Raw genomic sequence first — 14,970 nt, forward strand, 5'->3', positions numbered from 1 at the left:
CTAAACAAGGGACTCTCTGTGACCCGCCAGAGGCGAGTCAGATCTTAACGACAGATGCCTCGGACCTTGCTTGGGAGCTCATCTAAATGGAAAGTGGATACAAGACAAGTGGCCTGCCAGACTACAGCATCTACATATCAACATGAAGGAGATGTTAGCAGTCCAGTTTGCATTAATGGCTTTCAAGGAGTTACTTCTTCCAGGGCAGGTGTTGATTCTAACAGACAACACAACTGTCATGTGGTACATCAACAAGCAAGGGGAACACATTCTTATCCTCTATGCAGGCAAGCAATGATTTTATGGGAGACTGCGCTAAGCTTGCAACTAACTCTTCAGGCAAGGTTTCTGCCAGGAGCACAGAATTCCTTAGCAGATGTGTTAAGCAGACAAATCATGGATCCCCACGAGTGGAAACTGGATCTTCATGTATTTCAGAAACTGACAGTGTCATGGGGAACTCCAGACATAGATCTGTTCGCTTCTCCATTAAACCACCAGCTGCCAAAGTATTGCACAAAGGGGTTTCATCACACAGCTTGGAAAGTGGATGCTCTGTCTTTCAGTTGGAAAAACCTTCATGTGTATGCCTTTCCACCTCTGCCTCTTCTTCCAAAGGTACTATTAAAGGTCAGACAAGACAGGCCAAGGATGATTTTGATAGCTCCAGATTGGCCTCGGCAACACTGGTACCCACTACTACGGAGTCTGGTACAGAAGCCTCCATGGCCTTTACCTCTGATTCCTCATCTGTTATCTCAGAAGGACGGTCATCTGCTCAATGTCAAGCTTCATTCTCTTCATCTAACAGCCTGGCATATTCTGTGTTGAAACACAACAGGTCTCAACTTCCTCAACAAGTTTTAAATGTGATTATGGAAGCTAGAAGACCTAGTACAAGGAGAGTGTACGCAGAAAAATGGAAGAGATTTTTATTTTGGAGTACAGCAAAGAATTTGGAGATTTCTGAGCCTAATTTGAGTGTGGCTCTTCAATATCTTACTGAGTTATTGGACAAAGGTTTGTCCTTCTCTTCCATTAAGATTCATGCTGCAGCAATTTCAGCTCACTATGATTGTGACCCACCTTTGTTTTCGCATCCTTTGTTCAAGCAGTTTCTTAGAGGGGCAAAGAATATAAGACCCCACGTAGAGCTCCTACTCCTGCTTGGGATCTCAATTTTGTGTTGGAAAAACTTACTCTACAACCTTTTGAGCCTGCAGCTACTGCTGAATTGAAATACTTGTCATGGAAGACTGCTTTTCTGTTGGCTATTACTTCTGCAAGAAGGGTGTCTGAGTTGCAGGCCCTTATGGCAGTAGAGCCCTTTTGATTTTCCATAAGGATAGGGTATCATTACGCACTAATCCTTCCTTTATGCCTAAGGTGGTTTCTAGTGTGGCTTTAAACCAAACTATTCATTTGCCTCGTTTTATGCAGACCCTCAAAATAAAGGGGAAAAGATTTTGCACACTTTAGATGTACACAGGCAATTGCGTTATTATTTAAGCAGAACTAAGGATTTTAGGCAGTCCCAGCAGTTGTTTGTTTCTTTTGCTTTGAGTTCACAGGGCAAGCCTGTGTCAAAACAAACTATTTCTAGGTGGATTGGCTTTTGCATTGCATTTTGTTATTCCCATCATGGCAAGGAGATTCCAGCTGGGATTAGGCCTCATTCCACTAGGGCTACTGCCACTTCAACAGCATTTCTAAGGGGGGTGGCAACTAAGGATATTTTGGAAGCAGCTACTTGGAGTTCAGTGCATACTTTCTCTAAGTATTATCACCTTCCTATCTACTCTAAGTCTAGGGCTGGTTTTGCCACAGCTGTTTTGCAAGGCATGTTGTCAGCTCCTACTTCTTTATGATTTGCCAGCCTCCCTTACCTCTGCTTTGGGATTCTACCCAATAGTCAGGACTGCAGCAATGGAAGGCGAAGAACATAGTACAGTTTTGTACCTACCATAAATGTAGATGTTCGAGGATTCCATTGCTGCAGTCCAATCCCTCCCTCCTTCCTCTGTATTTAGGGGTGGTTGTGTAGGTGAGTTTACATGCTTATATTTTTGTATATATTGTTGTATATATTGTACATGTTTTTGGTGCAGGTTATTTGGGACTTGTCTTTTTAGGGTCTTCTGACATCTGGGGCAAGAAAAGACTGAGGATATGGCGTCGGTCATGCGCATTAGTACCCTGACGTACTGACGTCAGTCTAATGCGCCCTGACCGACGTCAGCCTTATACTCTGGTATTCGGGCCGACTGGACGCGGACTATACCCAATAGTCAGGACTGCAGCAATGGAATCCTCGAACATCTACATTTATGGTAGGTACAAAACTGTACTTTTTTTTCCCCAGTTTCCAAAATAAAGGTGAATATACTGTTCATCTTCTGGATATTCTTTCCGAAAAAACTGACTAGCTGTTTGTCTCCTTCTCAAATGTTAGAATTGGAAGGTCACTTTACAAAGTTGCTATGGCTAACTGGATTACAGATTGTATATCTCATGAATATTCCTCCAAAGGTATTCCATTACCTCAAAATGTGAAAGCTCATTCTACTAGATCTATGTCAACATCTTAAGCCTTCTGGTCCAGGGTTTTGATTGAGGACATTTGTGAGCTGCTACTTGGTCTGACTCCCATACCTTTGTTGTACATTACAAACTGGATGTTGTCTCAAGAACTAGAGTTGTCTTTGGTTCAGCAGTGCTCCGAATATCCTTCCATGAGGGCCACCTGAGGTTACTGTAGCTGAGGCCTCTGTCCCACACGTTGAGGAATGAAGGAAAATGACATCAGATAAAGAGGTTATGTACTCACCATAATGTTCCATCTGTGTTATCCATTTTCATTCTTTCCACCCTCTTCCCTGTCCGTAACTGTGAACGACCTGACAGATAGGCCTATAGGAACTGTGTTCCATTTTGAGCTCCTGAACTTTGTCCTGTCGTTTTCTAATCTGTATTTAGAGATAGATATATAATAAATATGGTAGCAGCAAACTTGATTTGAGGTAATCAAGGGAATGGGCATTATGGGTAAGGGACAAGTTGAAGAATCAGATCCAAGGGTCAGATCTGAACCCACTGGTCGAGAAAGAATGAAAATGGACAACACCGATAGAATGATGTGGTGAGTGTATAACTTCTTTTTTTTCTTCCATTTTGCTCATGTGCCTACAGCGTTTCTCAGAGTTGTATCTAAAAACAGATATTCATTGTTTACTTTACTTATGTTGTCAATTTATTGCATTAATTTAAGTATGATTGTGGCTTTTACAACAGGATTGTCCAGCATTCCGTTGCACAACTAGTGAAGTTACTGTGCAACCCAGTCCCTACTTGAGTTACCGAATACCCAAGGATTTTGTCGATCTTACAACTGGTGAAGATGCTTTTAAACTCATTGACTTTCTTAAACTGGTAAATATACCATTTCAGAATATTTAGTTTTAATACTTAAAAATTAGAGAATGCTAATCAGTTAAATATGCAGTGCAAGGGTACCGTTCTAACTCCATCAGCTTGTAGAACTTAATATGTTATTTCTCTTCTTTTGTATTTGATTAGTTTTAAACTATTTTCTTGACTCTGGTGTACTGTGTAAATGTGGCTAGTAAAAAATCATGCCATAATATTTTGTGGTTTATTTAAAAAAAATTCTTTCCACTGGTAATCTATGTGGTACAAAGCAGCATGTTACTGGCTACAGCTTAACTGTTTTAGGGAGCTCTGTACAGTTATACAGTTTTGTAAATGAGACATATTGTTCGCTGGATTGGATTTTGATGATTGAGATTAGTTGGGGATAGTACTTCAAGAGAAAAGATCGGAAAAGAAAAAAAACTTCCATGCTATGTAAAACTTGGAATTAGGTATATATTTTGCTAGACACATGAGAGTCTCTTCTGTCAGTAAGAAAGAACTGAAGACGGCTGTTTAATTGCGGAACATTGTGTCAGAGATGTGTTTGAGTAAGTTTAGATGTTTGCCTTTGTTGTTAACGCATTTAAGTATGTGTAGATTCATCCTTGTTGTCTAACACATTTGATGTCTAGGTATACAGTTAACTATACTATACTATAATTGACCCAGCTTCAAATATCAGCTGAGGGGGAAGGATTTAGTTGCTAATGCCTAGCTTTTATTTACAAGGATTGAGGGTGTGGACATCACAGCATAAGTATTCCTTTGTGGAGGTAAGTGCTAGCATTGCAAACGGTAGAAATCTAAGCCTCTGGAAAGTTCATCAGCACTTCTACAGGGAAGTGTGTAAGTGGGAGTATGCACTCATCTAAGTGCTTGTATAGCTGTTATTGCATATCAGACCTGCCACAGCCAAGTAGCAGTAGTCCAGGTAAGATACTAAAAAAATACAATTTTTTTTTCCATTTGTGACAGTATTATGGCCTGAACAGTTAATCTGAACTTTTCCCCTTCTCATCAGAATTTAAATACTTATGATGGATATTCATTCTCCAGCAATCAGAACTGGCATTTTTTTGCCAAGTCCAACATTTGCAGGCAGGATGCACCTGCTTAATAAACACAATATATTTTTGCCATTCGCTAAGTTTGTATTTCAGTGTGTGTTGTTGCTGTTAAAACCCTTGCTTAGTATACCAAAGTATCAGTAAGTGTTTGTATAGCCATCAGATTAACAGCCAGGATGCCCACAGCATTTCCTGTACAGTCCTTGGTAAGAGCACTGTGGTGATGACTGCCACACATGCAGGAGGTTCAACTGAGCTACTCAACACAGATGGTGGAAATAGCTGTTGAACCACCTTGAATAGACGGTAGTGATCAAAAGTGCTTCATGGAGACCAGTGAGAACATCCTCCTTGCAGCACCAGGCATAAGTTGTAGCATCATCAGAAGGGCAAGCACTTGGAGACTATACCCAGCCATGAACCTGTTTGAGCTAAATACTGTGTCCCAACAATCCCCTGGACCCTTCAGGTAATGAGCTCGCCCTTAACTTGCAAGAGCTTGAGCCATAGCCAGACTCCAGCCACAGCTGGGTACCTTGATGTTAGGATAGGTGCACCTTCAGCTACACTCCAGGATATTTATTGAACATTTCTTTACTGGGAAAAGTCCAAATTAGAACTAGCCCATTTTCAGCATCAGCCCAGGAGAAATGCTCCAGACACATGTCTTTGTAATGTGGGAGGAAACCCACACGAACACAGGGAGGACATGCAGACTCCACACAGAAGGCAGCCCAGCCGAAAATCAAACCGGAGAACCTCTTGCTGTGAAATGACAAGCAAACCACTGCACCACTGCATCGTCCCCAAAGTTCTTGAATCACCATCAGCTGGAAACTAAGAATAACAAGCCTGAACCCAGATATCAGTTCCTTAAGTTATTTAGTCATGGCTTAAGAGATACTTTGAGCAAGGGACTCTTTTGTGGGTCTGGTCACCAACCCCGTGCTGGCTGGCAAGTCGTATTCAAAGAAAGTTCAATTGGTTTTTGCATCTCACGATTCACATCTAAAGCCCTGTGTGTCAAGAAGATGTTTGGTGCTTAGTGAGATCTTGTGTTATTGGTGTAAAAGCACAACATTGAGAGCTTGGTCTAATGCATCCACTACACCTAGCACAGGCCTGTCCCCTCCCCTACACTACCTTAGACTAGTGTGAATTCCATCTAGTCCATTTCCAGTTCCCATTCCCTGGATGTTCTGCACCAGTATGCAGTGCACACAGACCTGCCAATAAGTAGTAGTGGCCATGTTTCTTTATCATGTTCAAAATCCTGTGGAGATTTGGAAAAAGTCAAAGCCTGTATCTTGGAAATTGACAAAGGTAATGAGCCCATCCCCATCAGCATCTCCTCTGGATGGTTTCTTTTTGGGGAAGGTGCTTATGAAGAATGGATTGGACTGACATCAGGCCCCTGCTTTTCCCCAAGAAATGCTGATGGAGTATGTAGAGAAGAAGCCGTAATTGCATTCACACATCTTATCCTTCCACCTAGTCATCTGAAATGTCATGAAACCTGTCTAAAAAAAGGCTAATGCCATTTACAAGACAGCTGAGTGGCATATCAGTTCATTAAGTATCCCTTGGCAGACTTCTTTGTCATCTCTTCACTTAAGCATACCCTACACAGCATTGTGTCATTTTATTTTTATTTATTAATTTATTTACATTTTCCCAGACAAAGAATCCAGAGCTTTGAGCAGGTATGGCAAGAGGTTTTTATGCTTCTGCCATTATAGGTTTTGGGGCACACAGCTGTTTGTTTAACTTGGTTCCAGGCAAAACTTGTGGAAAAGGCACTAAATAAGTTTAGGGGATCCCTATTAGTCTGGGCTCCAGAAGAGCTTTTATGAAATCCTGTCCATAGCCTCCACTGTGAAATACCATGCACCCCATGGCTCTTCTGTTCTGTGCCAATGCCTTGTCTAGGAATGTAGGCTTTAGATGTATGCTGCTGAGGTTGTCCTCCCTCAGGGAATACTCAGGAACTAAATCACTGATGCCCACATTTTAGGAGATGTGCTGTTCAGCCTGCCTGCCTAGGACCTGTCTGAGGATTGTCTGAGGAGAAAGCATGCAGTTGAGGGAGGGCATCTGTGATCTCTCTTTAGCCATTTCCACTTCTCCTCCTCTTCTTGTGCTACTCGGCCAACCCCAAAAGTGAAAAAGGTTTTGTTGTGGCAGTGGAAAGCCCTCAAGTATTACATGATCTACTACTTCTAGTACTTGTGAGATCAACAAAGATGTCATCATGCAATGCAAAAAAACTACCAAAGAGCACAAAGCACTGGAACAAAATAAAAGTAAAACCACACAGAAAGAAGGCAATAATGTTTAATGAAGCTTCCTGGTACCTCGGCCCATGGCCTTCAAGGGAATGAATTGCATCAACATACAACTGTACTTTTAAACCATTGTAATTGATTATCCAATTACATTAAATTAACTGCTTGATAAATAATTAAATCCACTTCAAAGACATTTAGACAATTGAACATGTTCATGCAGTTTCAGCTACAGTGTAGGACACTTTGGGGGGGAAGCAGGTTTCTGACTTTGCTTGATGTTGTTTAGGGATAGTATGTCAGGAGGAGGGATTAGGAAAAAAGGACTTGCACTTGCTTCGAAAGTGTGTAGAACTTAGAACCAGTGTGATGTCCTTCCATATCACTGTTGCATTAGTCATTACATTGGGGATTCCCTGCCTAGGGCAGCCTGTCATCCGGCCAGTATACCAAAGCCTTAGGTTGCTTTAAGGTATGCGGTACGTCACATGTATGCTCCTTGAGTACAGTAGGGCATAAAGGTGACATCCAGATGTACTATCCTCAGAACTTCTTTGCCACCAGTCCGAATGCCATCCCTTGATCATTGATCTGAACGCCTACGTTCCGTTGCTGGTTTCCTACCCATTGGAGAGAAGTGCTCCATTAGAGTTTCTTTTTTTTACTCATCTTTTTGGTTGCTTGTGGGATTTAATGTCATTCAAGAAGGGTAGATGCCAGTGTGGGAGATAGATTCCCCATAAAGACCACCATGAACAGTGTTTGTTTTGCCATGGCACCTCGCATGACAATACATCTTGTTCTATATATCAGGCTTTTGTACCTCAAACTTTGCATAGTAGACTTTCTTCTTTGGCGCTGTATCTTTAGAATCAGCGACTTAAATTTCTCGTGAAAGATTCTATAGAGGGAATTTCCCGCCCCAAGGGACAGCTGTCAGGGAAGAAGGTGTAAGAAGCCTAGGCTGGAATTTTCCATTGTTCAGCCACTGTAGGACGTTTCTCCTGAGGTGAGTGAATCCCTGGAGGTTCGCCTGGCTTTGTTGTTGGATTCTTCTGCCATGACTGGGTTGGAGGCCATTCAGGATATGACTTTAAGCACGTCCAACGAGGCTTTGCAAACATCCATTTCTGCCCGGAGGTTCACCTGGCTTTGTTAGATTCTTCTGCCATGACTGGCTTGGAGGCCAGTCAGGATCTGACTTTTAAGCACATCCAATAAGGTTTTGCAAACTTCCATTTCTGACGTTCAGGGGAGAACAACGGTTGATCATTTTCAAGGGGCGTAGGAGTGTTCCTCAGATTTTAGTCCGAGAAGAAGTTCCTACTACTTCTTATTGAATGCCGTGCTTGATTAGAGCCTTCCAGGTTTTATAAGGCAGATGTCCCAGTAAAGAAAAAACAAAAAACTAAACCTGTTACTCCTGCCCCTTGGGATCCACAGAATGAGTGCCAGGCTTTCACTCAGGGTATGTTTAGTGCCTTGATGGCATTTAAACCTCCTCAGGGAGTTTCTGTTCCAGCGCCCCGTTGGTCCTCTTCTCCACTTAAAAGACCAGGGAACAGGATTCTTCTGAGGAGGAGTTGGATACTGATAAGGAAACCATTGCTTACTCTTCTCAGATTCCTTCTTCTTTAGACTGTGGGTCAGAGGAAGAGGAAACTACCAGTCCTGATACTCTCTTTGAAGAGATTTCTTTTGGAGACATGATCTCCAAGATGATGGAGTTTTTTTAAATGGTATTGTGCTTAGGTCTCCAAGATCCATAACGGGTACTATGAGTTGCTGTAGATGGAATCTCATAAAACTTCTACTGTTCCTCCTGTTTTGACTGCTTTGTTGGATGCGTTTTCCATTACTTATAACGTTCCTGATTTTCAGCCCCCTGCTCCCAAGAAACCTGATAGGTATTGTAGACTGCCTGAAGATAGTAACTTTTTGTATAAATGTCCTGCTGCTGACTCTTCAGTTGTGTCTGTAGCCTCTGACAAGCCCTCTCAATTGCTTCCTTCATCCAAGTTACTGCCTTCTGATAAAGACAGCAGAACCATGGAAAGGCTAGATAAGAAGGTTTACACCTCAGCTACCTTGGCATTTAGGGCTTTTAGTTATCAGACCCTTATGTTCATTTATGTGTTGGCTGTCTTAGACTTGTCCATTTATATCTGATCTTCCAGACTTGACGGTAAAACTTCTGCTCTTTCCCTGTTAAGATCTTCCTCACAGGTGGCTCGTTATTCCATAAAGTGTAGTTATGATGCAGCAGATGAGCCTTCTAGGGCTGCTGCTTTTGGGTCAGTGATGAGGAGGTATTCTTGGATTTGGCTTCAACCACTCCCTGATGATATGTAGGCTAAGTTGATGGATGCCCCTCTTTATAATGAACACTTGTATGGGGAAGCTGCTGCTGATTTGTTCAAGTCCCTTTAGGGTAAGGGGAAGGCTTTACAGGAACTCAAACATATGTTTGTTTCTCCTGTTCTTACGTTTCAGAGAAACTACCACAATAAGCCAGCTTTTGTTCACAGGCAATTTTGTCCTCCTAAGGGCAAAAATGGTGGCAAGAGGACTCCTCGTGCTGAGGCTACTCAGACTTCAGGGACTCAGAAGTCTTCCATTCCAGATAAATCAGGGGTTGTCTAACAGTTTTTCTTCCCAGCCACATTCCTCTTTTTCTTCACCTCTGTCTTCCTTCCTATTTGGCTACAGACTACTTAAGATTTCTGGGTTCTGTCCATTATTTATCAGGGATATTTCATAGTGCAGAATTCCTTTCCGCAGCCTCCTTGCGAACATCTCTTCTTTTTTCCCAGAGGTGCTTTGGGACCTTTTGACTCAGTGCTATTTAAGAGGTGCCTGTGTCCCAAAGGGGGAGGGGGTTTTTACTCCAGGATGTTTCTAGTACCCAGAAAAGAAGCCAGTTCTAGACCTCACTCATCTAAACACTTTTCGGAAGGTGCCCACTTCTAGAATGTTGTCCCTTCAGACTTTGTTCCCTCTGTGCTTCCTCGGGCATATATGGTATCTCTGGATCTCAAGGATGTTTATCTCCATATTCCAATCCATCCCCTTTTCAGGAAGTTTTTACTTTTCTCTGTTGCTTCCTGGTATTTTCGGTTCTCTACTTTGCCCTTTGGCCTTTCCACTGCCCCAAGGGTATTCACCAAATTCTTCGTTCTTGTAATTGCTTTTTGCAGACTTCAGGGGATCCAAGTATAAATCTCCATTTTGCCATCTCTCTTCTTCAGAGCCTGGGTTTTACAATAAACTTCAAAATATCTTTCTGTCTCCTTCTCAGGACCATGTTTTTTCTGGGTTGCAAGATTCAGACAGTACCTATGCTGGCATACCTGCCTCCTCCCAAGGTCTTGTTTCTTTATGCTTTCCTTCACCTCTTTCCAAAAGTCCTTTTCAGAATTCAGCAGGACACTCCCAAAATCTTGTTGTTGACTCTCTTTTGGCCCAGAAAGCATTGGTTCCATGCTCTTCTGCAGTTAGCCAAGAGTAATCATCACAAGTTACCTCACAAGGTGAACCTACTCACACAAGACAAGGGATCTCTCATCCATCCCCACTTGTCCACTCTTCAACTAACACTGCAGGTTATAGGATTTTGATTCCACATAGACACCTTTTTACTTAAGACATGGTTAGGGTCCTGCAGCAAGCCAGGAAACCCTATACTAGGAAATCCTGCTTATCCAAATGGAAAAGGTTTCTGTTTGGTGTCTCCATCGTAACCTGGATCCATTTTCTGTGGATGTTCCTTTGGTTCTTTCTTATTTGTGTGAATTGCTCAATGCAATTACTCAATTAGTATGCAAGGACACTGTGTCCTTATGGTTGGTGTTTCATAAGAACTGGGTGTCCTTGCATACTAATTCTTCTTTTATGCCCAAGGTGGTGAATGAGTTGTCCATTAATCAGATTCACTTCTGAATATCAAAATACTGAAATATTGAATTTCAGTATCTCGAGACCAGAATAGCAAAAATGCAGTTGATTGAAACTGCACATTGTCGAATCTTAGTTTGCCGAATCTGCAGTAGGTGTGGTATGTTCTGTCCTCCGTTGTATGCTGTCACTTTAAGGTTTATTAGTTTCCGAGTAGTAAAGATAGCGGCCAACGTGTGGTTATGTTCGGAGAGTCAGATATGTAGTTTGTCAGGGTTTTGTGTAGACATGTTTGTTTTTGGGAAGTTTTAGAAGTTGGTTAGGCTAGATAGGTGTGTGTGTGTGTGTGTGTGTGTGTGTGTGTGTGTGTGTGTGTGTAAGTGTTGAAAGGGGTGAGTTTTGTATATGTGTAGTGTGTGTGTGCTTCTCATGAGGTAAGTCTAACTGTGTGCAGTGGGAGTGTAGAGCACATTACATTTTTTTTTTTTTTTTTTTTTTTTTTTTTTTTTTTGGTGTTAGCGCAACCTCAGAGTTGGTATATAGAAGTAGCAGGGGGATGTGATGCAAGGGAGGCTTGCCCCCTGCTTTAAACGTATGCTAGTGTTGTGTGTTTTTTTTATATATGTTGGGGGGGGGGTTTAGTCTTCATTGCAGTCTGTTATTTTCATTATTTGGATGGCGGTGTTTTGGTTTTTCTTTTTTTGGACTTTCTGTATTCTGGTCTCGAGATACTGAAGTTCAATATTTCAGTACTATGAGATTCTGAAGTGAATCCCCTTAATCAGTCTGTTTGCCCACTTTTTTCCCCTTCTCCACAATCTGCTGGTGAGAAGGTGCTGCACACATTAGATTTGATGGACAACTCAGATTTTATTTAGATTAGACTAAGACTATTAGGAAGTTTGATCAGCTTTTTGTTTCCTTTCATCCCAGGTCCTTGGGATTAGCTGTATCCAAGCAGACTGTTTCTTCTTGGATTTCAAAAGCTATTTCTTTTTGTTGCTCTTTTCATGGTAAGAGCCTTCCTTATTCTGTAAAGGCACATTCTACTATAACTGTGGCTTATTGTGGTTCTTTTTTCAAGGGTTTAGATACTAACTCTATTCTTGAGGCAGCTACCTAGACTTCTGTGCATACGTTTACCAAGCACTATAAGGGGGATGGAATCTCCAGAGCTAGAGCTAGTTTTGCTAGGGCCATCCTTCAGGACTTCCTAGGGAGCTTTGCTGGCCTTTCCTCCTCCCTAGTTTCTTCCTGAGCTTTGGTAGTCTCCCTAATGTAATGAATACTGCAATGGCGATATGGGAGGACATAGTACAGTTGTGTAAAATCTTACCATAACAGTAGATGTCCTTCTCTGCACTGTTGTAGTATGTACTCCCTCCCTCCTCCCCCGATTCACTTCTCTTCTGCATGTACTGGTTATCTCTTGGTTTTCCTTGGACTGGCATTCCTACTCGGGCTTTCATTTCTGAGGCTGGTGCAACTGGATGTCACCTTTATGCCCTACGCTATGTGAGGAGCATGTGTGAGATGTACGGCATATTTTATTTTTATTTTACATTTGTTGACCGAGATAGTCCAACTGGATGCATGTCCATTTTCAGCGGAGGCCCGGGGAGAAAAGCTCCAAGGGTAAGCAGAGACAGCATTACATAATACCAGCATTACATATTACAAACATTTAATATGAGATTACAGAGATTACATAAGTAAGCAAGTTAAACAAGTTCCACAGGTTACAGTTAATCCTGAGCACGTCAGGATTAAATTAAATTACACAGTAAACTGGTTAACAGATTTTTACACATTCTAGAGAGAGTTAGCCAGGCTTGATACATTGACATAGCCAGTTAAGTGACAAATGTTGTTTGAGTCTAGTTTTAAATGGACCTAAGGTGGAAAGTAAGGTAATATCAGCTGGAAGAGAGTTCCAGGATCTACTTACAGAGTTTGCAAAGAGAGAATCACCGGCTGTGTTATTAATTTTGCCTGTCTGAATTAGTAGTTTGTTAGAGGATCGAAGGGGTCTAGGATAGGGGGTGATAATATTTTTAAGTGCAGGAGTATTGTCCGGATTATAGAGGATTTTATAGGCCATAATTAGTTGGTTATACTGGATTAGGCTGGGTAGTTCAAGCCACCCAAGCTGATTTAGATTGATGCAATGATGTGTCCTAAAAGGCAGCCCAGTGGCAAACCTGGCAATGTGGTTGTAGCAAATTGAGAGTTTGTTAAGGACAGTCTTGTTTAAATTCGAGAGTAGAGGGGATGCATACAGAAGGGGTGAAAGAAGGTGAGAGGGAGCTATGGCAATTTTAGCTGGAGGGGTTAGGAAGGCTTTTATTCTGTAAAGTTATCCTAGTTTTTTATTGATGGTTTTGATAGTTTGGTTAACATGTAGGTCAAATTTTAGATTATTGTCTATGATGACACCTAATAGTTTTGTAGATGGGTCAGGGGAGATTATTGTGCCATCATTTGATTTTATGGTAAAGGTGAAAGCGGTAGACCTACGTGTTGGTGAAAATAACAGCATTTTAGTTTTTTTGGGATTTAGGATCAGACAATGTTCAGAAAGCCAGTTTTCTATTGTATTAAAGGTGGTCTGGGTAGCTGACCATAACTCTACTGGAGATGTGGCTGAGCAAATCAGAGTAGAGTCATCAGCATATTGGATACAGCTGACCTTTGGGATGACAGTATAAAGGTCATTAATGAAGATGGAGAATAGCAAGGGCCCTAGTATAGAGCCTTGTGGTACTCCAAGAGTGTTAGGTAGAAGGTTAGAGAGTTTGTTCTGCCAGAGGACAGCCTGCTGTTGACCATTCAGGTAGGATTGAAGCCATTGGAGGGCTCCAGTATCTAGATAGAATGTTTGCAGGGTGTGGATTAAAAGTTGGTGATCAACCATATCGAATGCCTTGGAAAGATCCAAAAAGAGGGCTGAGGATATATAATTATTGTTGCGATTATGGTTTATGGTGTTAGTAAAGGCTAGGAGGGCTGAAGTAGTGCTGTGATGAGGACGGAAGCCATGCTGAGTGTCTGCCATAAGGCGATTTTGGATTAGGTGGTGCATGAGTTGTCTATGAATACATTTTTCCATAATCTTTGCAAGTGGAGAGAGTATAGCTATTGGCCTATAATTGGAGAATTCAGTAGAGCTGCCTCCTTTGTGAAGTGGGATTACATAGGATATTTTCCAGATGGTGGGAATTTTAGCTTCTACTATGGTTCGATTGATTAGTATTGATACGGGGTAAGCAATAGCATCAGCTGATTTTTGTAGGTACTCGGCAGGGAGTTGATCAGCAGAAAGTGTAGTGGGTTTTAATTTTTTGATCGAGGTACGGATAAGTGAAGTGGCGACTGGTTGGAAGCTTATCACGCGTAGGTTTCTAGGGGTGTTACTTTCAGGACCAGGGGAGCTTGGAGGTAGTTGGCTATCTAGGGCTTGAATTGTCTCAGTAAAGAATTGGTTAAGACTATCAGAAACATCTTCAAGGGTTTTATCAGTAGTAGTAGCAGGGATTGGGGTTGAAGTTTGTCCAGGATGTAGTAGATTTAAACCTGCCCAAAACTTGTGAGGGTTATTTTGATTTACTGTCTGTAAATTACAGTAGTATTGTTTTTTGTCTTGTAAAATTGATTTTTTGGTTTCGTTCCGGGATTGCCTGTATTTAATGTGATCTTGAGGGTTTTTAGAAGAATGTCATAAAGCCCATGCTTTGTTTCTAAGGGTAATTTTGAGTTTAGACTCTACAGAAAGCCATGGTGCAGTTTTTGCCTTGGTTCTCTTTGAACGAACAGGTGCATGCAAATCAAGGATCTCAATGAATTTGTTGTTAAAGTATGCTACTGCTTCCTCTAAGGGGAGGTGTTTTAGAATAGACCATTTACATGAGTTTAGTTCTTGTTGGAATTTGGCAGGTTCAAAGTTTTTATTGTTTCTAACCTTTCTGAGTTAGGGTTGTTGGGAATTCTTAAAACAACCTAAGGCTTTGGTATATTGGCCAGACTTCTGGCTGCCCTAGGCAGGGAATCCCCAATCTAATGAATACTGCAGCAGTGAAGGGAAGGACATCTTCTGTTATGGTGAGAGTTTACACATCTGTACTTGGATATAGTTACTTTGGACCATGTCTAGGACCTCATAAGTCCTCCTATAGATAAGCCCAAATTATACTGCTGAAATGGCTGCAGAAGCTGTCCTAGTACTAGAGCAGTGATTTTTTTTTATTTCTGTCTCATTGTAGTTAGAAAGGGAATGGGTGATTCTTGCCCCAGTC

The 14,970-nt window shown here is 41.7% G+C and overlaps 1 protein-coding gene across 1 annotated transcript in view; it reads left to right on the top strand.

Annotated features, from left to right (window-relative positions):
* Window positions 1–14,970, top strand: part of CDC123 (cell division cycle 123) — a 904,444-nt gene that overhangs the window by 703,244 nt on the left and 186,230 nt on the right. Inside the window, exon 12 of the mRNA XM_044088252.1 lies at window positions 3,292–3,429. Coding sequence (XP_043944187.1) covers window positions 3,292–3,429 — 138 coding nt within the window. The remainder of the gene's footprint in view (window positions 1–3,291; window positions 3,430–14,970) is intronic.

This window comes from Protopterus annectens, chromosome 11.part0, assembly GCF_019279795.1.
Source record: "Protopterus annectens isolate FY-2018-M chromosome 11.part0, PAN1.0, whole genome shotgun sequence".
NCBI classification, from domain to species: domain Eukaryota; kingdom Metazoa; phylum Chordata; order Ceratodontiformes; family Protopteridae; genus Protopterus; species Protopterus annectens.